A 21,583-nucleotide genomic window follows, 5' to 3' on the forward strand; every position below is an offset into this window, starting at 1 on the left:
GTCCGACATCGTCGTGACTCACCTCCCCATTTTTTTTTCTTCTATCATTACCATCCCACGTATTAACGGATGTACACTATTCAGACGCTACTAAAGCGGATCTGCAATCAGTAGCATGGACTGCAGAACATAGGATGCTATCCCGCTATTCTGATAGCATTCTGATAGCATATTTTGATCCGGCTGTACTGCTATTCTGATGTTCTGCTATCCTCATTTAGGATGCTATCCTGCTATTCAGGTATAGGCCTATGTAACGCAAGAGGAGATGCTGCAGGTGAAATACACAGCACCTTAATATTCTTCTATTCTGATATTCTAATGCTATTCTTCTATCCTGCTATTCAGGTATATGTAACGCAAGAGAAGATCCTGCACGTGAAATACACAACAACTTAAACATCATTCGTCGTAACGAGCGCATGATACCCGAAGCGTGTGCACACTCCTTCCGCATGCTTTAAAGGTCTATTGACTAGTCTTCGAATCGTGCGAAGACGACACGCGACGAGGTAGTGTTCCACTATGTACAGGAATCTAAAAGTACAACGGCAGGATCCTACACATCAATCAAGTGATGCAAAAGGTACCAGAATACAGGCAACACGTAACTAGCTACAAGCAAACGAGTAAAAGTACATAGAGAGTTTAAAAAGTTTCTAGATACCAGTGTAAACATATTTTGCTTCAAATTGCTGTCATGCAAAGAATACGAAAATAGATACCACAAGCTAATGTGCTTGCTGTGCGGTGGTTAATAGCAGTGACAACTACAGACTACGAGAAGTGCTTTTAAAGTGTAATAAAAGGAGTGATATTTGACAGAGTGCAATGTGCGAACCACTCATATATCAGCGTAAAAACTAGCCTGTACCCGGTTGATCACCTCGTCGCTGTTAGTGGAGTATTTTGTGCGGCCTCTCGCATCCTACAGAAGAAAAAACAGACACATATGTATTCACGTTGACGAAAATATTTTAACATTGAATGCAGCGTTTTTCTTTTCTTTTTTCTATGGTTACACAACGTCAAGCGTAGTTTCGTTTTCCTTTTTTATTCCCGTGTTTTAATCACCGTAGCTACGAGAGACAGAGATGTAGGTATTAGTGGGTCTCCTGGGCCAAAATGTCTGGGGCGTGTCTCGGGGTATGTATATAGAATGTCTTTTGGAAAATCAACAAAAAGCAGAGTAATTAGGGAGATATGATCCCGTATTACCGTAGAGTCTTAGCGTGATTTTGAAATGATCTCCATCTATACCCTATGATATTACCGTCTGTAGTGTCATTCGGATCTCAAATGACGTTATTTACGAAACTTGTACGGGGCTCCATTTTTTTAAAGACATTAAAAGCCCTGGAAATGATGCTTCCCGCTCACTATAAAGTAAGTTATGTCTGATGCTACTTCAATAAATCAGACGTAGATGACAGTTTAAAAGCGCATTAAAGATGTAGTACTATTCAGTTCACTTTCATGTGAATACGTTTTAATCTTTTTTAATAGCAGATGCTTTAAACGTACTTTGCGAACGCAGAAGACAATTGCGTGTGCTCTTGGCCTTGTCCTGCGCCTCTTGGCTTTGCCAGTGAAAATTCTAACAACTCGAACGTTTTCTTTCGTTTAATGGCACAAGCGAGTGTTTTTGTAACCCATTCGCCTGTGCCACCCGTTTAAGTAATTTAAAATTTAACAAAAATAATTTAAGTAATCTTGTATTGTGCAGGAAAAGTTTTATGCAGACTAAAATTTTTAGTCTACACAAACAATGGGAGCCCCTGCATGCTTTTCACAGTCGATTCCGTTGTGGCGATCGCCTTAAGCGCTTAAGAAGAAAGTGGCATTAAGGCAAATGTCACTAAAGCTGCCTCTGCGGCATCGCACGGATGATAGCAAAACCTAATTCGCGTTAAGCACTTAATGTAATGCTTCGTGACAGTGTGGCATGGGTATGACATGCTTTCCGAGGAAGCACAAACCAAAAATACGTTACACGAAAAATTACTCTCTTATAATCTCCACCAGATGCCCTTGTCACACAGGAGACTCACAATGCGCTCTTACTCTTGTTGGTAAAAGAATGTCTAAGGCGCCCCGGCATTAAGCGAAGGCACGCTTGCAACGCCCTTTCTCACATGCCAGCTGCTGGTGTACTTAGCCTCTGGCTATTTCTCTTACTACACTGTTAAAACAGAACTTCGCCACATAGCACGCTACTAGCCAACCATCATACCGAATGATATCATTTTGTGTCATGATTTGTTCAAAACAGGGGGAGGCGCCTATCTGGGACAAGATAATCTGTCCCAGATAGGCGCCTCCCCCCTCTTTTGAACAAATCATGACACAAAATGATATCATTCGGTATGATGGTTGGCTAGTAGCGTGCTATGTGGTGAAGTTCTGTTTTAACAGTGTACACTCTTAAAAATGAACTTCACCGCATAGCACGCTCCTAGCCAACCATCACCTCGAATGATATGGCTATCTGCCCTGATTTGTTGAAAACGGGAGGCGTACGCCTTTTCTGTGACAATTATGAACAGCATAAGTGTCACAAAAAAGGCGTACGCCTCCCCTTTTCAACAAATCGGGGCAGATAACGATATCATTCGAGGTGAGGGTTGGCTAGTTGCGTGCTACGCGGTGAAGTTCATTTTTAAGAGTGTAGGTAAAAGAAAGAAAAAAGAAGAAGAAGAGAAGCGAATGAACTTGCCATGATTTATAGTTCCGAACAACAGAAAGCAAACTCAGTTAGCCTGTTCCCGCGGATGACGCACGTACTTTCTGAAATCTTAATATACACTCTAAAAACAGAGCTTCACGGCATAGCACAGTGTACACCAACCGTTGCCACGAATGATAGGGTTATCGCTTGTGATTCGAAGAGAGAGGGGGCTCACGCCTTTTTGTGGCAATTATCATATATCAAAATTTCCACAAAAAGGCGTATGCCGTCCTCTGTCCTGGTATCGGGAGCGATGACCCTTCGCTCTAAAAACAGAACTTCACCGCATAGCATGTAGTGCGCCAATCATTGTCGCGAATGATATGGTTATCGCTGTTGATTGGAGGAGAAGGGGAGGCGTACGCCTTTTTGTGGCAATTTCCATATACCCAAATTGCCACAAAAAGGCGTACGCCCCCCTCTCTCCTCGAATCCGAAGTGGTAACCCTATCATTCGTGGCAATGCTTGGCGCACAGCGTGCTATGCGGTGAAGCTCTGTTCTTAGAGTGTATCATTTGTGACGATGGTTGGCGCACAGCGTGCTATGCGGTGAAGTTCTGTTGCGAGAGTGAGGGTGGAGTACTTACACCTTTTAGGAGGTAATAATTATCGCATATGCTGTGCCCAAAAAGGTTGCAAAGTTCTACGCTCTTAAAAACGAACTTCACTAGCATAGCACACTCCCAGCTAACCACCATCTCGAATGATATCATCTGCCCTGATTTGTTGAAAACGGGAGGCGTACACCTTTTTTGTGACACTCATGCTGTTCATAATTGTCACAAAAAAGGCGTACGCCTCCCGTTTTCAACGAATCAGGGCAGATAACGATATCATTCGAGGTGATGGTTGGCTAGAAGCGTGCTATGCGGTGAAGTTCATTTCTAAGAGTGTGGTTGAAGTCGGCACACAGATAAGCGCAAATCCCAAAACACATTTTAGTTACAGTTACCTTCGTCGTTCACAATGTGCTCACTCTGCACTGCTCTGTCAATGCTGAGAAAGCAACGCTCCCTGAAAGTTCATTACTTCTGTGGCTGTAAGAACAGCTCTTACACACATTTTGCGTTGCACCTGCGCAGAGGCGGTAACAGGCAAGGTTAATACACCCTTTCGTTAGACGCTATGTTGACTTAGGTGGTAACTATAGAAGTTACCACCTTTCCATACCCTTTTTTTCTGAAGATGCAGATGTTGCACATCTAACTTAAAGACCATCATACAGGGCAAGAAAATTTTATTGCTGGCGCCGCGAATATTTCCAATTCGTCATCCGAGTTCTGCAGCGCGTGATACATCTTCAACCCTAAAAATTGCATGCGAATTGCATTGGACCCAAGGCGTCTCAGAAACGCTAACGGGCTGCCTTTGCACCGTTATTTCTATAGGCGCACCAAAATTGCTCCCGAAACAGCTATCTCTTGCAATGCTTCACATACATTCTCCCAGTACCGTATGCGCTAGACTGGAACATCTGCACAAGCTGCTTTTGCCGTATCATATATTGTATACTCCGGATTGAAATATCTGTGCACGCTGCTTTCTCTATTTGTGATGTTTTCTATGCGAATTCCCAGGTTGTATTCGTTCCATAAAAAGTCGAATTTATGTACATCTCAGAATACGTTTTCGCACGCAAGAAAAGTATCCACTCAAGGGACGATATACGCCCACGGCCATATCGGAAAGCAATTTAATATCATCTCTACTTATTCAGTGCGTCTGCAATTTTTCTTCGGTACTCCTTTTATCTTATGCATCGCTTTCACCGGTAGCGGCCCTCGGTGCCAGGTGGTATGAAAGAGGAATTTTCGCGACGCCCACATATATACAAAATCGATCGAAGTCTTTCGGCAAAGGACACACATGGTTGACGAATGTGAAGGAAATAGTATCGGTCTAATTTATTTTGCCGCTTGTTGCACGAAAGATATTAATTGGTCGTACTCAAAAGATAAACTAATAATGATAAGCTGTGATCTTTTGAGGACTTTCGTCTTTCGATTACGCTATGTCAATTTATGTTGCTTTCTTAGGTTCTCTTGATTTCTGAACCATACTATCGTCATATCCCTATATAAGGACAACGAATTAAAAGAAAATGTACTCCTTCTGGTACTCCTGTAATCTGTCGCCCGATATTATACAGCGTGTTTCAAAAACCGTGTCATTCGGACTTTATAAAAAAGACGGGGCGACGGAAAAATACGGGGTAAGCGGCATTTGTGTGGCAACTGAATTTGCCATCTTGCAAAAATATTTTAATTTGATTTTAATTAAAATAAACCGAATTTCTTTAATTGAACTCCCAATTGAAATTTCCCAAGTCAACCTCACGTTTGTTTTAAAGAATTAGCGAACTTAGTCAGAACCACCAAGAAATCCGTTCGATATTGCAAAGGGAATTGCCCCCAAAAAAGTCCCGAAGTTGAGGCTTCAGAGTTTCGGGTATTCAACAGCGCACCAAATCAGTCGCAAGGATGCGCGGATGAAGCTAAAACAGTTTATCGCCGGACCGGCGTGCAGCACAAGACGCGCCGATAACGAGGCGGGTTACATTCCACCATACGTTGATAAGCGGAAAACAAAAATGATTCCGCTTTTTTTTCCCGCCCTGTTTTTTTTTTTTTTTTTGACCTTCTATCTTTCATGGGGGCAGGAGCAAGTCCTCCTCTCCACGAATCTTTGCGTCTGATTTCGTGCGCCGTTGAATACCCGAAACTTTGAAGCCTCAATTTCGGGACTTTTTTTGGGCAGTTCCATTTGCAATATCGAGCGAATTTCCTGGTGGATCTGACTAAGTTCGCTACGGACTCTCTAATTCTGTAAAAAAAAAAAAAAAAAGAAACGTGAGGTTGACTTGGGCAATTTTGAAGTTCAATTAAAGAAATTCAATTTCTTTTAATTAAAATCAAATGAGAATATTTTTACAAGATGGCAAAGTCAGTTGCCACACAAGTGCCTTTTACCCCGTATTTTTCCGTCGCCCCGTTTTTTTATAAAGTCCGAATGACACGTTTTTTGAAACACCCTGTATATCTAGAGTGTAGTATGTGTCCTGCTAAGTACTGTACTGCCGTGTTAAACTGAGCTCAGTCAAGTCATACCAAGCTGTCCACATCTACTACAAACACAACAAAATTTCAAGCGAACTCGTGAAACAATAGTCACGTCACCTGTACACGGTCTTGTTGCCTCTCATGAACATTGCATCTCTATGCGGTTGCTCAGGGGACAATAAAAGCCAATTCTACTCCGCGCAAAAAGCAACCTAATACAAGCTGGGTCCGCGGAACGTGACCGAGGTATGTCACGCCGGCGCCATGCATGGTGTTCCGGTCTGGCAAAGACGGTCACACACGGCTATTCCTCCACGTGGCTTTAAGCTCACTCCTCATTAACAGTGCGGCCATGTTACGTGGAAGGGCACTCGCTTAACCATCATTACTTCTCTGAGACCTGGCAGTTAATTAAAAGGAAAAAAAAAAGCTTTCTGCGGTACATTATGCAGTGCATTATGGGAAGCTGGGTAGGAAACGTTCGCAGCAACAAAGGACGTGGCATGTACTGTCATGAGGGATACACGTGCCAAGATAGTACGCGACGTATCCAGCCTACCAAACGCATCTGCAAAGTTTGACGAAAAACCGGATGCCTGGAAGGGTGCAAACCCTCGCTTTTTTGTTTTGATGCAAGGTTAACACCGCGAAGTAAGTGTGGCTATGAGACGTGACAGTGTACAGAGGACTGCAGGAAGGAATGAAACACATTGGAGGCATATATTTAATAGACCAAAGGAAAAAAAAAACGGAGGAAAGGTCAGCCAAACGGGACGTGGGCTTGCTATTCCGCAAAAAATAAATAAGAAATAAAAGAAAGGAAGGAAAGAGAAACAAAATACAAGAGAAATAAAGCAAATAAACACTCCGGGATTAGTGTTGTTCCTTGGTGGACTTCGCCGGACACTGTTCATACATCGCTACAGGAAAGTTTCACAAAAAAAAACCTGGAAAAGACCTCAGATAGCACAGCCTTTGTACACTGTTAAAACAGAATGAAAAAACGGCAATTGGAAATTAAATTGGCTCGAAATTGAATTGAATCGAAATTTGCCCACCGTTGTTGGCTACCATGCCAGTGGATATCGGCCGGAGTATAGCCAGTAAAAAAGAATGGAGGGAAGCAGGAATCGGGGTGAAGAGGTGGTGGTGGTGGTGGTGGTGGTTGTGGTGGTGGTGAAAGGGCTCGCCTTTGTCGGCCTCACTGAGGTGGGCAACGTCACGACTGACGCCCTGGGCCGACCTCTAAGGGAACTGTGCCGACATATGTCTGAAAACGTCTGAGGAAACCCCAGGAAAAACGCCAGACAGCGCAGCGGGCACCGAGATTCTAACCCGGGTACCTCGGGGTGAAGAGGGGGGGGGTCGAGGTAGCTTGCCGTTGTTGGCCGCACTCAAGTGGGCATCGTCACGACTATAGCCACACAAAAAAAGGAGGGGGGGGGGAGAGGGGAGTTGACGATTTCAAAGTGAGGCATAGGCAGGATGACCGATGCTCATGGGACGGAGACACACTGTAGATGAGAGGTGCGCTAGGGTGGTCTTTCCGCGAGGCTCGTCTCTTGAAGAAAGCGCACGAGGCCGCGAGTTTTTGAAAGTCGTTCTGCATAAGAACCATCGAGGAAGGGGATGTCCGTCAGTACGCCAGGCCTGGCGTGGGGAAGATGAGTTTCCCGCATAGTATGGGTCGATGATTCTGCATGATGTCCCGTATGCCAGGATGACGCACCTCAACTAGCTGTTTGACGACCATGTGCCTGTCGGTGTCGGCCGGAACTGGTAAGGATGGGCTGCAGCTGTGGTGTGCTGAGGATGCTAGCTGGTCCTCTCGTTCGTTGCCCCTGATGCCGACATAGGACGGGATCCATTGCAGAGTAAGCTCACCTCCGGTTAGCCTATGCTGGGCACACGACCTCCTTATACAGCGGGCTAGGATGGTACCACACATAGGGTTCATCACGTTGCAGAGGGCACTTCTGGAGTCCGTAAGCAAAACGGCCTTAGTTATTCCGGTGACTTGGTCTGCAGAAGCTGCGTGTAACAAGGCCACGAGTTCGGCCGTCGTAGATGAAATAGGGTAACGAACTGATTTCCCTTGACAGGCCATGTTCATTGACGGGATGTAGTACGCACTGGTAGCGCTCTCGGAACGGTGGTCAATGGAGCCATCCGTGAACACCAGAGTATGCGTGTGATAGACGTCGCTTATCAGGTTCTCAGCCGCCATCCTGGCCGCCAGGGGGCTGGACTCGCTCTTCTTCCGTAAACCCGGGCTGTAAAGCGCTGTTACAGGCACGGACTCATGCCATGGTGGCGTAGGTGGACTAGCTGGAAGCCAAGGAAGAGCCTCCCTGTTGGCTAGAGAGCTGGTGGCACTAGCCAGCCGTCCTAGGGATGTGTGTGTCCTTTGTTCGAGGTCTGTGAAGAGGGAATGTTTGTTGATAGATGTTGCCGCATTATCCAGAAACTGGAGTCCTTTGAGCTCAGAGTGGACACTTACAGGCTTTTCCTTAGCGTCCAGGTACGTTTGGGTGACGCTAGAAATCGTAGGGAGACCAAGCGCAGTTCGTATTCCGTCGCGATGAAGGTGCTCAAGGGCCTGCCACGGTGTAGGCGCAAGGTCTAGTACGGCGCCACGTAGAGAATGCGTGACAAGATGAGGACTTTGTGAAGGGTGAGCAATGACCGCGCATTGTAGCTCCATGATTTATCGCTGATTCTGCGAAGCAGGTTGAGCGTTTTCTTTTCTTTTCGTGACAGTTATGAATATTCTCACAAGAAAGGCGCGAGCCACGCTCTTCCCGCAAATCGGGAGTGCAAACAGCAAAAATTTGCGGAGGATCACGGGAGGTGCTGAAACCGGATCCCGGATCCCTGCTGCGGCAGCTGTTAGTGACGTTTGCTGAACGCATTGCCACTAAATGTCGCAACGCTTTCCGTAACGGCCTGCAAATTTCACTCGTAAAATGTTTTTGGTATGTTGGGGAAAGGTTATTAATTGCTGGAAGGGAACTCCGAAACAAGGAAGAGACGCGCACAGGACAACAACGTCTCTTCGTACGCCTTTTCCTTGTGTCGGAGCTCCTTTCCATCATGTATACAACCAGCTAACCCCCATCTCCTTCAAGAATATTAGTGCTGATCCCTTAATGCTGTACTGACCTTCGGCGTGGGGGCGAGGTCGAGGCACCTGGTCTGCATAAACAGCATTCGCGGAGAGATCAGTCGTTAGCTCACCAATTCGAACTCCGGCAAATCGGTCGGCATGAGCGAATAGGCATAGCTTTGGGACGCTGCGGGTGCCGGAACCTCGCCGGCGCTCAGCGCACGTAGACACGGCGAGCAAACGCGAAACGTGGTCAGGTGGGCGTCCTGCAGGAACACTCGAATACCTATAGTTCCCACAGGTTGACGCCCGACACGAAGTCACGGCGCGAATGGGGACTTCGAGGGACGTCGGCAGCGAGCACGTCTTTCGTGTTCTCACTAGGGAGAGCTTGCTGCTATGCCTCTCGGTTAACGAGGCTCTATATCCCTGCTTTTCATTAGCCAAGTTTCCAAACTGCGAACTGCATATGCCGTTAGCTTGATTGCGCATATATGGTACTCTGAATATTGAACGAGACAGAAAACCACATTTGACACGCATCGCATACCGACACAGAAAGCACGAGACAATAAAATTCTAGTAATTCATAAAATATCCAATCTGTGTTCGCTCACCGATTCTGCTTGCGTCAGCTAATTGCCTTTCGTGCGAGCGAGGATAAAAATAAAGCGTAAACAATTCAGACCTCATTTACAAAATTCTTGCTTATAAAGCTTCCCAGCCACGCTATAATTTATTCGGTTTGCAGCGGAGAAAGTGTGCGCGCAACCCGCCGCAAACCACGCACAAAGCAAATGCAGCGATGAATAGCAACACTCTCTCCGTGGCAGGAAGCTGGGCATGATTTCTGATTAGGTAACGGCTGCAGCACTCGCTTTCCGCTGGAAGGACGCATCAATCTGTGCTCCCAAGAGAGTCGTCCGGGGTTTCTCTCTTCTCGTTTGGTTTGGAATAGCGAGTAAAATAACTAAAATAACGCAAATATGGCGCCGCACGGCGGAGCGCTCGAAGCATTTTGCGGCGCAGTCCGTGCTGTGTGTCGTCGCGCCACCATCTGTAACGTTTCGCGAAGGACAAATGTAACGGGGAAGAAAACACTAGAAGGAAGCCCCTTAACGATCACGAACTGGTGAGCTACCACACCCATGAACTACCGCTGACATGCGGAGTGAGGGCTACGCCTTCACTCCGCAATTAAAGTATCGGACAGCAGCCAATGCTACAAATGTGGCGTCGTGGCAAACATTGAGCGTGTCCTGATAGAATGTGAGCTCAACGAAACGAAGAGGCGGCTACTCCCGACCTCAGTTGAGCACTGGAAGCTGACAGACATTCAATCTGGCTGCAATTATTGGTCCATATCAGAACGTTGTACAACACCGTCGAGAGCTCCTAATGCTTATGGAGTTTCCGGTGTCTACGGGTTTGACCCAGACGCTGTAGCGTCATACTCTGTACCCATTGACCATTCGGTTCTTTCCTTTTACAGTGTCAGCTAGGGCAGATCTCGTGGTCGTCCGCAGAAAAAACACGCGCGTCACGTGACCCATCATGCGAAAAGTTAACGTCGTTGTCGTCGTCTCTGGCGGCCTATCGCCTATCTGCTGCTGCCATAGATGTCGTCGACGAGGACGACGTGTCAGGCAGTAAACTCTACCGGCATCGTCCTAGCATGATGGCACACGCCATCGCCACAGGTCAGGACTCGTGTGGACGAAGACCATCTCGTCCACATTTGCCCGGTGTGTGATAGTAGCCCCAGGTCGCCTGTGATCGCCATTGCATTATAACAACCAGAAAACATTGATTCACACACACCTGACGCTGAAAATCGTGTTACAGTTGCGTAACCGTCGTTTCGTTTTACAGAAGCGGCTGTTTCAGGAGATCGCGATATCTGTGGAACAAAAAACGACTCGCCTCTCCGCGCCAGGGAAGAGAAAAACAGAGAGTGACAGGAGCGTGCGCATGCGTGGAAAGGGCAGGAGACGCGAGGGGGCGGCAGCTGCGTGCGAGGCAGGGGGATCAAAAGGAAACACACATTAGGGAGTTTCAGCACATAGGAACCGTTCCTGGGAAACAAAACAAAGAGAAAAAGGAAACTTTCAAGTCCAAGTTCAGCAACGTAATGGCAGCCAGTTCAAAGGAATTCGGTGCATGGTGTACCATACTTTCGAAGCCGTTATCGTAAAGACCTTCCAGTCTGCTAAATTTCTCCTAATCCTTCCAATCATTCTAAACCACTCTACTGAACCGATGCCGCGATAAGTGAACAAACGAGAGCGAGCAGTGTGACGCCACAGGGACACCGCCACCCCAAAAGCGCGTTTTTCACATCGCCTCGATTCCCTGACGTTTGTACTATTAGGATAATTAAAAGTTGAAGTTGATGAGCTCCATAAGTGTGGAAATGACGGGAAACTACATGCGGGTACCACAGAAAACACCGAAAGAACAGCAGACCGAAGAATCTAATCAGCCGCGAGTAATAGCGGCAAATTCGACGTGGTGAGAACACGAAAAACGTGTCCTCTGGCGACGTCCCTCGGAGCCACCATTCGCGCCGTGACTTCGCTTCGGGGCCATGTGGGAACTAGGTATTAGACAGCTCCTACCCGACGCCGACCTGACCACGTTTCGCGTTTGCTCGACGTGCCTACGGTCCCTGGGCATTCGGCAAGGTTACGGTACTCGCAACGTGCCAAGGATATGTCTTCCCGCACGTGCCGACCGATTTGCCGGAGCTCCACTTGGTGAATAAGTGACTGATCTCTCCGCGAATGCTGTTTATGCAGACCCAGCGCTTCCATCATACCCTCATCCATAACGGAGGTCAATATGAAGGAATAAGCTTTAATAACCTTGAAGGAGAAAGAAGATGTAGGCTAGCTGGTTGTATGGAAAGGAACTCCGAGACAAGGAAAAGACGTACGAAGAGACGTTGTTGTCCCGTGTACGTCTCTCCTTCGTTGTCTCGGAGTTCCCTTCCAGCAATTAATAACCTTTTCTGCAAACATATCACAAACATTTTACAAACAAATTTGCAGACCGTCACGCAATGTCGTGTATGCCAAAGGGAGTGTTGGCATTAATGGGACCTGCCTATACCTGAGGCTCCACCTACTTTTTGAGTTATCGTACCCAATCACAGGTCGAAATACAGTTGTCTATTATTACATCCATCCAGTACGTCTATACCTCACCCTTATTTACTGGGTGCCACCATTTTGGAGAAACTCGACTGATTCGGATTCAAACGGACATCACTGATGACAGACCAAAACGACGGATTTTGCGCCCATTTTATCAACGCCATCTGCATGAAGAGAGGCATGTTGGGAAGGCTCAGAATTGCAGAAATGGTTGCTGGCAGAAGTGATTGGCCAGGAGAGCGCTACAACCGCTTCTTCCTAGCACACGACTGCCGGTATGAAGTTTTAAATCACGTAATGTAAGTAGTAAAAAATTAGCAAAGATGTATGTATAAATAAAACGCAATTATATAATGCAAAATCCTACGTATAAGGGTCGTCCTTCTTGCTAATTTCTTGCTATCACGGTCTTAACTAGGCCTAACGTTAGCAACGAAACATCCCATTTTCGCGTAAATGATGATGGCGGAGCGAAAGTTGAAGCTGATTTTATGCGTACATGAGGATATGTACTCGCAGTACGAAATTAAAGTAGTCCGTGAAATTTTTTTGGTCACGAAATCTCCGCTTCGCCATTCCAAGCACCATCCTCCATCTTGGAGAAAATTTGGTGTCATGACACCTCCCATGGAAAACGGTAACAAATGAAATACGCCTAAGTTTGATTGACAGGTCGAGCCTCTTTTTTAGGCTCCTTCTAATAGCCAGATTCCCTTTGGCATACACGGCACTGCCGTCACGGGAAGTGTTGCGACATCTAGCGGCAATGTCAAACGTTTCGTCAACGTCAGCAAAAGTCACTAACAGCTGCCGCTGAAAATCGCGACACCTTCCCCGTGACCGTCTGCCAGTTTCTCTTCCTTCCTATCTTTCTTTCTTTTTCTCTGGGAAACACTGAGGGCTCTAGAACAAAAGGCTATAACGCCTGACGGGGTTCTGAAGCCCAAAGCCTGCCTGAAGCCTGCCTGAAGCCTGCCTGAAGCCCCTTCCCCTCCTATTTTTTTATATAATAAACATATCCCCCCCCCCTCGTCCTTCTTCCTCCTTTTGTTAGACGTAGCACAGCAAGCAGAGGACAGCTCAATTGTTTCTAAAATGACTTGCACTGCTTGCGACACTCTTGTCTGAAATAAGCGCCCAGTGGTTTATTCCAAATCTCAAATCTCCATGTGTTACAAGATCATTTATTTCGAGTAATAAACGCGTGCAGCACATGGTTCACCTTTAAATACAATATCAGGACAACATTTTCTAGGGCAACCAAGCAAATATGGACTGCAGAAGTACTGACAGGTGATTTTAGGAAAAGCGTGTCGCGAACAGTACATAGCTCATTTAACTTCATTATTATATCTCACATCAATGTCTGGCGTGCAATGGAGTAGGGTACTGCTTTCCAGCGGTGAATCACTCCATGTCGTAATCATAATTTATCTGTTGTTGTTGCTGGTATAGCTTCTTATTTTTGTTTGTTTGGTGTTTTTTTTTTTATTATTTCTCTCGCTAGGTAGTCCACACTAACCAAACGAGCAAATCGCTAAGCGAGCATGCTCGCGCAGCGAGTTTCGAAGAGCCAAATTTATTCAAGACACACACGCGCGCGCTCGAATACGGGCATGCCGAGTTTCGACGCGTCCAACAACAAACATTGCAGACATGAACGAAAATATTTGCATAGCCACTTTAGCCGAACGGTTTCTGTGTTCACTGCTGAGATTTACAGATAGCGAATACTTGTTCCTCCTCTTATTAGTTAAAATGGTTCCTCATAAGAATGCCGCTTGCATAATTAACTGTGATATTGGTCATCATGCTAGTTAGAGAACCTCAACGTTCATTACCTGCTCTGTGGCAAGTACGAATACGGCGCGGATATCTCATTCAAGAATATATATCAATTATAATCGTGATTGATGTTAGCAGAGAACATGCAGACTTGACAAAACCTTTCTTCGGCTGGATGACTAGTGGCGATGTTTTTATTGAATTCTATGAGAATTCAATTGTTCTTCGGCAATAGTTCTTCGGTTTTAAAGTATTCACTCCACTCAACCACAACCTACACGTCGTCTGAACAATAACAATATCTAACAATATGCAATACCAACACGTTGCTAGAGTAACAGACATATACAGTGATGTATTGTTTGTTTGTCTTATTTGAGCTTATTGCACTTCAAGAAAAAAGAGTGTGTGACTTCAAAGTGTGGTAACTTCTATAATTACCACTTAGATCAACATAGCATCTGATAAAGGGTGTAGAAGGGTGGTAAAAGCAATTATCATATATCCAAATTGCTACAAAAAGGCGTACGCCCCCCTCGCTCACCGATTCAGAAGGTGTAACCCTATCATTCGCACACTGTTAGAACAGAACTTCACGACATAGCACGCTCCTAGCCAACCATCATTCCGAATGATATCATTCTGTGTATTGATTTGTTGAAAATGAGAGGAGGCGCCTATTTGGGACACATTACCTTGTTCCAGATAGGCGCCTCCCCCCTGTTTTGAACAAATCAAGACACATAATGATATTATTCGGAATTTCCTAATAATATCATTATCTGTCTTGATTTGATATATGTGTGTGTGTGTGTGTGTGTGTGTAATATTTGTTTTTGTATATATTATAATAATTATTATATTATATTATATTAATATATGGGGGCAGGAGCATGTCCTCCTCTCCATGAATCTTTGCGTCTGATTTGGTGCGCCGTTGAATACCCGAAACTTTGAAGCCTCAATTTCGGGAGTTTTTTTGGGCAGTTCCATTTGCAATAGCGAGCAGATTTCTTGGTGGATCGGACTAAGTTCGCTACGGGCTCTTTCTGTTGCGATACTGTGTATGGTTTTGGTTGGGTCTGTGGTTATCCGTGGGGACTGCATATTTCTGTTTTAAAAAAAGTGAGGTTCGCTTGGAAATTTTCAAAGTTCAATTGAAAAAAAATAAATTTCCCGCAATTAAAAATTGTCCAAAGCCTTCCTCAATGGTGGCAAAAGTTTCCAGAAGGTGATTGCCGAAGGTCCGACAATCCTCCGGCGAGTACGTAGCCAGTTAGAATTCTTTATCATCTTAGGTGAAATACCCTGTATAAAGCAATTACAAGAAAGCACGTAGTTTGCACGGTTTGCACGTTTCCATATTTTGCGTAGTCTGCACGTAGGACATTTACGTTGCTATGGTGTTAGTGAAAAGTAAAGATGTGATTAAGTCAGCTTACTTCGTGATTAGATAACTATATTAATAAAATACTCTGAACAGAAGAAAACCTGCACGGTTTTTAATTTTTCATTTTCGTTTTTTATACGTGTACGTCTACGTGTAAATCTACTCTCAATTATTATGATTACGTCATCCGTGTGTTATCCACCGGGAGTACTGTACATGACACAAAACATTAAAATTCCTTCCACAATCCTTCATTTTGAAGGGTTTCACCCCGTGTAATGGTCACTGCTAATTCGTGTCCGCATTTTTTATCAGCACGTTGAATCTCATTACCGTAGGAGAGAGTGAATGTTTCTGGAATAAAAAGAACGGAAGCCGAATAATGCTAAGCCCCTTCAAAGGTCAATTTGGCGCTAATTAGCGCCAAGATCTTCGTGTCAATAGCTTCGGTAATTTAAGAGCTTCAGACAGGCAGGATAAGGAGTTCAGCTCAAGTTGAACGTTTCTAATTGGAAAGCTAAGGTTCATGCAGTGGCCTATATTTTTGCGTGACTTCACAGCGAATGGCGTACAGTAAGGAACGTTAACTCTTATTCGCAATGGACATCGCACAATGCTAAACCAGGATACGTTTTATTTTTTATTCATTATATTCTGGATGTATCGTTCTTAGTCTGCACATGTAACTTACACATGACGATATGAAAAGGACGTGCGTACACTCTAAAAACAGAACTTCACCACATAGCACACTGTACACTAACCGTTGCCACGAATGATAGGGTTATCGCTTCTGATTCGGAGAGAGAGGGGGACATACGCCTTTTGGGGGCAATTTGGATATATGGAAATTGCCACAAAAAGTCGTACGCCTCCCTCTGTCTTCCAATCAAAACAGATAACCCTATCATTCGTGGCAATGGTTGGCGCACAGTGTGCTATGCGGTGAAGTTCTGTTTTTAGAGTGTATACATGCTGTTTTCACTGCTTCATATTTGGTGCCAAGATAACATCCGGTTTTACAGCAAACACGCTCTGCGCCAATAACTGTGCCGATCGATACAGTTATCGCTTCTTATTTGAGGAGAATGAGCGTCGTATACCCCTTTTTGTGGCAATTCAAATTGCCACAAAAAGGCGTACTCCTCCCGTTTTCAATAAATCATGAAAGCGAAAGATATAATTCTGCATAGCGCCTGGTTCCGAACGCCCTTAATCGCGGAAGGACCGGAAGTCTCTGTGGCACCGGAAGTTGTGGCGGGGGCTTGTTTATGTTTACCCGAGAATGTCATGTATATTGCCGCTTATATTCGGTTGTCTCTAGATAACACTATCTCGTGTGATAATTTTTGGTTTCGTCGGCACTATAGATACTAATGATATTTAATGGTTAGTATGATACAACTAAGAAAACCCAGTAGTATTCAAGTATCAGGGCAGGACTGGTTCCTTCATTCCACAGGGCCAGTGTCGGACCCCTCACATCAGATACAAGGCCTATGAGTCGTTGCTGAGTTCCTCTTCAGCACTCGACTAATGGAAGAACTCTGAAAGGACGCCTTTCCATCTTCATCATCCCTTTCTCATCCCTTCCACAAGCGCAATGGGGCAGTGCACCGGCATAACGGCGGTGAATGAGCCACCACATCATCATCCCATTTCATCATCCATCCACCACATCATCATCCCATTTATGTGTGTGTGTGTGTGTGTTCATTCCACAGTTGCAACAGATGCGCGGAATTGAAAGGGGGCTACAAAAATTCAAATTGTGCGCTTCGACGAGCAGGTTTATGGTAATTTCATTCAGAATGCTTCATAATAAATCGCTACAGTGGCACGGAACCAAGAACTAAACAAATATACAATCGTGCTGCAAAGTGAATGTAAACTATTTTCAAGCGAGTAGCCGAGATTCAGGAATGCCTGGCGATGTCCCTGTTCCTGTCGCATTTTCGAGGATCATTTATCATCCTCCGAAATGCGAAGACACACGCTCGTTTCAAGATTTAATTTAACACGCATACCCGTAATGAGGGTTTCATTAATAAGGACCCAGAGTTAACAAATTACCACAGCTGCGAAAAGAACGGCGAAGTGAAAAACGAAGAAGAAAAGTGTGAAGGGAAAGATACACAACAAAAAAGAGCGGTGAAAACCGGAAACATGATGGAAATTGATGTTCTTAGGCTGGAACACAGACGCAATGACGGACACACAAAACTTCAAGTGCCTAAGAACAATGAATGAAGAAAGAAGGAAATCACTGAAAAGCTTAGCCAGCTGTAGGACTCGAACCCACATCTTCTGGATTGCCGATCCAGGGCTCTGGTATATAGGGTGTCTTTTTCAGTGACGTCCTTCTTTCTTCAAACCAGAAAACAAAGTGTGAACACGGCACTGATCTCTTGTTAAGGCAGCAGAGAGAAAAAAGAACAAAAGGACATTTGGAATAGAAATATGGTATGTGCGCACGCACGTACACACACACGCATACGCACACACATAACGCACGCACACACGCACACGCACGCGCGCGCGCACGCACACGTACATACATGCATACAGGGTGGTCCACCAACCATGACAGAAATTCATAGTAAAAAACGTAGGCCCCGGAGAGATATGCGGTCAAGGGATTTTTTCTGCCAATAACTTTTGACACATATTGGTAACATTTTTATTTCATTTCAATTGACGGAAAGTTAATTTCTTGAATTGAACTCCGAGATTTCCCAAGGCAACCTAGCGTTTCCTTTGCGGAAATGGGTTCCCCGTGGTCATTTTACTCAGTACAGCCATAATCCCACTCGTAATGCAATGGGAATTGCCGAAATAAATTCACCGAAAATCCGTGGAAATGAGACCTTGGCTCCGCCTCTTTTTTGACGGCTCGTAGTTAGAGCACAAAGCTGCGAAGAAAGGAAGTTACATTGACACGCCACACCAGGGGGGAAAGGGTAACAAAAGTTACAAGGGTTACCCACGGAACAAACACGCGCGGTGAGTGCGGGAATCAGAGCTATCTTATCAAAAATGAGGTCACCCGACGGCTTGTAACCCTTTCCCCCCTCGTGTGGCGTGTCAATGCAACCTCCTTTCTTCGCAGCTTTGCGCTCAAACTACGAGCCGTCAAAAAAGAGGCGGAGCCAAGGGCTCATTTCCACGGATTTTCGGCGAATTTATTTCGGCAATTACCATTGCATTACGAGTGGGATAATGTGCCATACTGAGTAGAATGACCACGGGGAACCCATTTCCGCAAAGAAAACGTTAGGTTGCCTTGGGAAATTTCGAAGTTATATTCAAGAAACTAACCTTCCGTCAATTGAAATGAAATAAAAATGTTACCAATATGTGGTAAAAGTTATAGGCAGAAAAAAAATCCCTTGACTGCATGTCTCTCCGGGGCCTACGTTTTTTACTATGAATTTCTATCATGGTTGGTGGACCACCCTGTACGTACATACGTACATACATGGATGATGAGGTGGGCAATTCACCGTCGCTGAGACGGTACGCTGCCCTATTGCACATTGGGAACGGATGAGGCGATGATGATGGGGGAGCACTTTCAGAGATCCATCACCAGACCGGTGGAGCGCAAGTACTCCGTAAGAAGGCGAAGGCCTTGGTATGCAGACGGATTACGATATATCCGTTTTTACGTGATAGAAATATATGAGGGAAAACAAGTGTGATAGGAGCTCGTTCTTTCTCTAAGTTTGTGCACGACTAAAACACGATCCCGACCCGATTCATCATTCTTGATATTTCATCATCATCTTCATCCTTGTCATCTTTCTTCTCGATTCATCTTTCGCTCAGATTTAGCAACTTCCCTAGCACACGTGTACCGTCAATATTACCCATATATGCTCAGCTCGGAAATGCTTATAGAATTATGTACCAAACCTAATAAGAGAGTTTGTTACCAAGGAGATTGCTCGCACCGAGAGCTATACGTAAACTCATTGCCCCGTGTTATGATCCAGCTGCCCGCTGAGCATAATCCGGGCACGAAGGGGGCACCGTGGTCAGGGAACTAGCTTTCGCGCTCTATTAGAAACGAAATAGATGGAGCTCGGATCTGGTACGACAGAGTCTGTGATCAGGCGGGATCGATATCCTGTAAAAGGTCTATCTATTAGTGGTCACATTTAGAAGGTCACCACATTTAGCGGTACAATACGGCGTTTCACCCGCCAGGCCCTGTGTTTCTTTCGTCCATGGAACCAAAGCATATTCTATATTCTATTCCACGAAAACAACGTTCAAGAATGATATTCAGGAATAGTATGTTGGAACAAATGCAGGTGAAATTCGTGGAGCATTATATTCTAGAAAGATATTCCAGCAGTATCGTCTTACAACGTCCGGAGTAAAAAAGCCTATATGTTCCTTTTTCATATAACTTGACTATGTAGCAGACGACACACCGCTACGTGAAGCAATACGAAACCAACACCTGCGTCACGGAGCGTTGCGTCGTCTGCTACAAGTATGACCAGCGTCATGGCCGAGCGGGTTAAAGCGTCCCTCTCGTTGGAGGTAGCCAAGGTCGTGCAGGAGACTGGGAGGTGGTGGGTTCGAATCCTACCACCCGCACTGCTGTCTGAGGTTTTCCCTGGGTTTTCCGAAGACTTTCCAGACGAACGTCAGCCCAGTTCCCCCTGAAGTCGGCCTAGGACGCACACTAACCCCCCTGTCCCCCACTCCTTCCTGCTGCCCTCTCTCCATCTGTCCACATCTGTACTCCACTCGTAGCCATAGTTGCTTCGCGGCGCTAACACAGAATTTAAAAAAAACTTGACAATGCAATAATAGGGACCTTTACTTTACCGCTTCGCAAAACACAGCTTATTCCTTTGTTATTCGAGAATAATAAAATAACTTTATTTCGAGATCCCTGCAAAATCTCCGTCCCATGTGCGGGGGCATGCATCGAAAACATTTCGAAGAAGGTATACCGAGTTAACAGGGATAGAGATAATGTCACACTGTTTTGCAACTTTGGAATAAAACGCGCAGGTGAATTTATCTTTGAAACATAGCATTACCGCAAAAGAAAAAAAAGAAAAAAAGAAAGAAGAAGCGAGATATAGTGGCGTGCCAATGTCCACCTATTGCACCTGATGAACCTTTCCACTAGAGCACTGCGAAGAACATTTGGAAACAACTATAGGAATGCTGTCGGGGAGGGATTCATTGGCAGAAAGTAAAGACGAAAAAGAAATGAAACGGGGAAAGGTCGGACCGGCAGCACGCCGACTTGCTATCCTCCCAAAAGCAAACAAAAGAAATGGCATTCAGAATGCTGTCGGCAATGGACATTATCCTCTGGAGAACATCCGCCAGTGGGAAGTTTCAAGAGTGTTCATAAACAAGACTTATGAGCCCGCTTTACGGCGGTACGTCGAAATCGGATAGTGGAACATTGCTTGCGTTCAGTACCTATAGCCTCGTCAACTACAATGAACACCCCGTATACTGTAACACCCGTGAGACCCATACGACAAGACACGCGCACGACACCTTTTATTAGGCGAAGAACATGTGGGCACAATAACTGAAGGTTCTCTGACTTTTTCGGGATAGGTTTCGCTCCTTTCTGTTCTATATACCATTATTAGTTTCGCATCTTCTTTGAGCACCTCATTGACTATTGGAATTTGTCACGACTACTGTCCTCACAGTTTTACTTAGAAGTTGCCGTTCTTTGAAGTCGTGCCGTTCGATAGAATTAGCTGAACAAGATTCCGTCCAGATACACACACATAAAAAGGTGGCACATAAAACGGTAGAAATCTGGGTGTGCTCCACTATTATCCGTGGGGGTGCTGGGGGCTGACCAGATCAGCACAGAGGACCTGTACTACGTGTCCTAGTGCGTTTTCTCAGAGGCATAGATCTGCAGCAATTTTTGGAGACTTAAGACTCGCAATGTCTAAATGAGATATTATAGCGTCGTGAGTTAAACCATCCACCAAGTGGTGTTCTGGAGTAGGTGGCTACAGTGGAGCGGCTAACGTCTCCATTTTTCCTTCTTGCCTACTTCTCTATCTCTCTCCGGGGGTCGTGGACTTGTCACGTAGGTAATTAACATGATATGACGTGGTGAACGAACCGCACCTGGGATTTATTTGATTTGGGTTATAAGGAAAAATAAAATGGAGATTTCGGCTTGACCGTGTGAGACCAGCAATTCCATATCACTTGCACCATTTACACTGGTGAAACACTCCTGGAACAATGATGATTATGGTTATGATTGCGACGAAAACGTGTTGTTATGGTGAGCTCATTGTGAGTATAATGGCTAGGAAGCAAGCGAGCTGGTGAAGATGATGCATAACGTA

The 21,583-nt window shown here is 45.3% G+C and overlaps 1 protein-coding gene across 1 annotated transcript in view; it reads right to left on the reverse strand.

Moving 5' to 3' along the window:
- The window catches only part of LOC135388983 (transient receptor potential cation channel trpm-like), a 128,884-nt gene that overhangs the window by 65,604 nt on the left and 41,697 nt on the right, over positions 1-21,583 (reverse strand). Inside the window, exon 2 of the mRNA XM_064618876.1 lies at positions 875-928. Coding sequence (XP_064474946.1) covers positions 875-928 — 54 coding nt within the window. The remainder of the gene's footprint in view (positions 1-874; positions 929-21,583) is intronic.

Source organism: Ornithodoros turicata, chromosome 3 (genome assembly GCF_037126465.1).
Source record: "Ornithodoros turicata isolate Travis chromosome 3, ASM3712646v1, whole genome shotgun sequence".
Lineage (NCBI taxonomy): Eukaryota > Metazoa > Arthropoda > Arachnida > Ixodida > Argasidae > Ornithodoros > Ornithodoros turicata.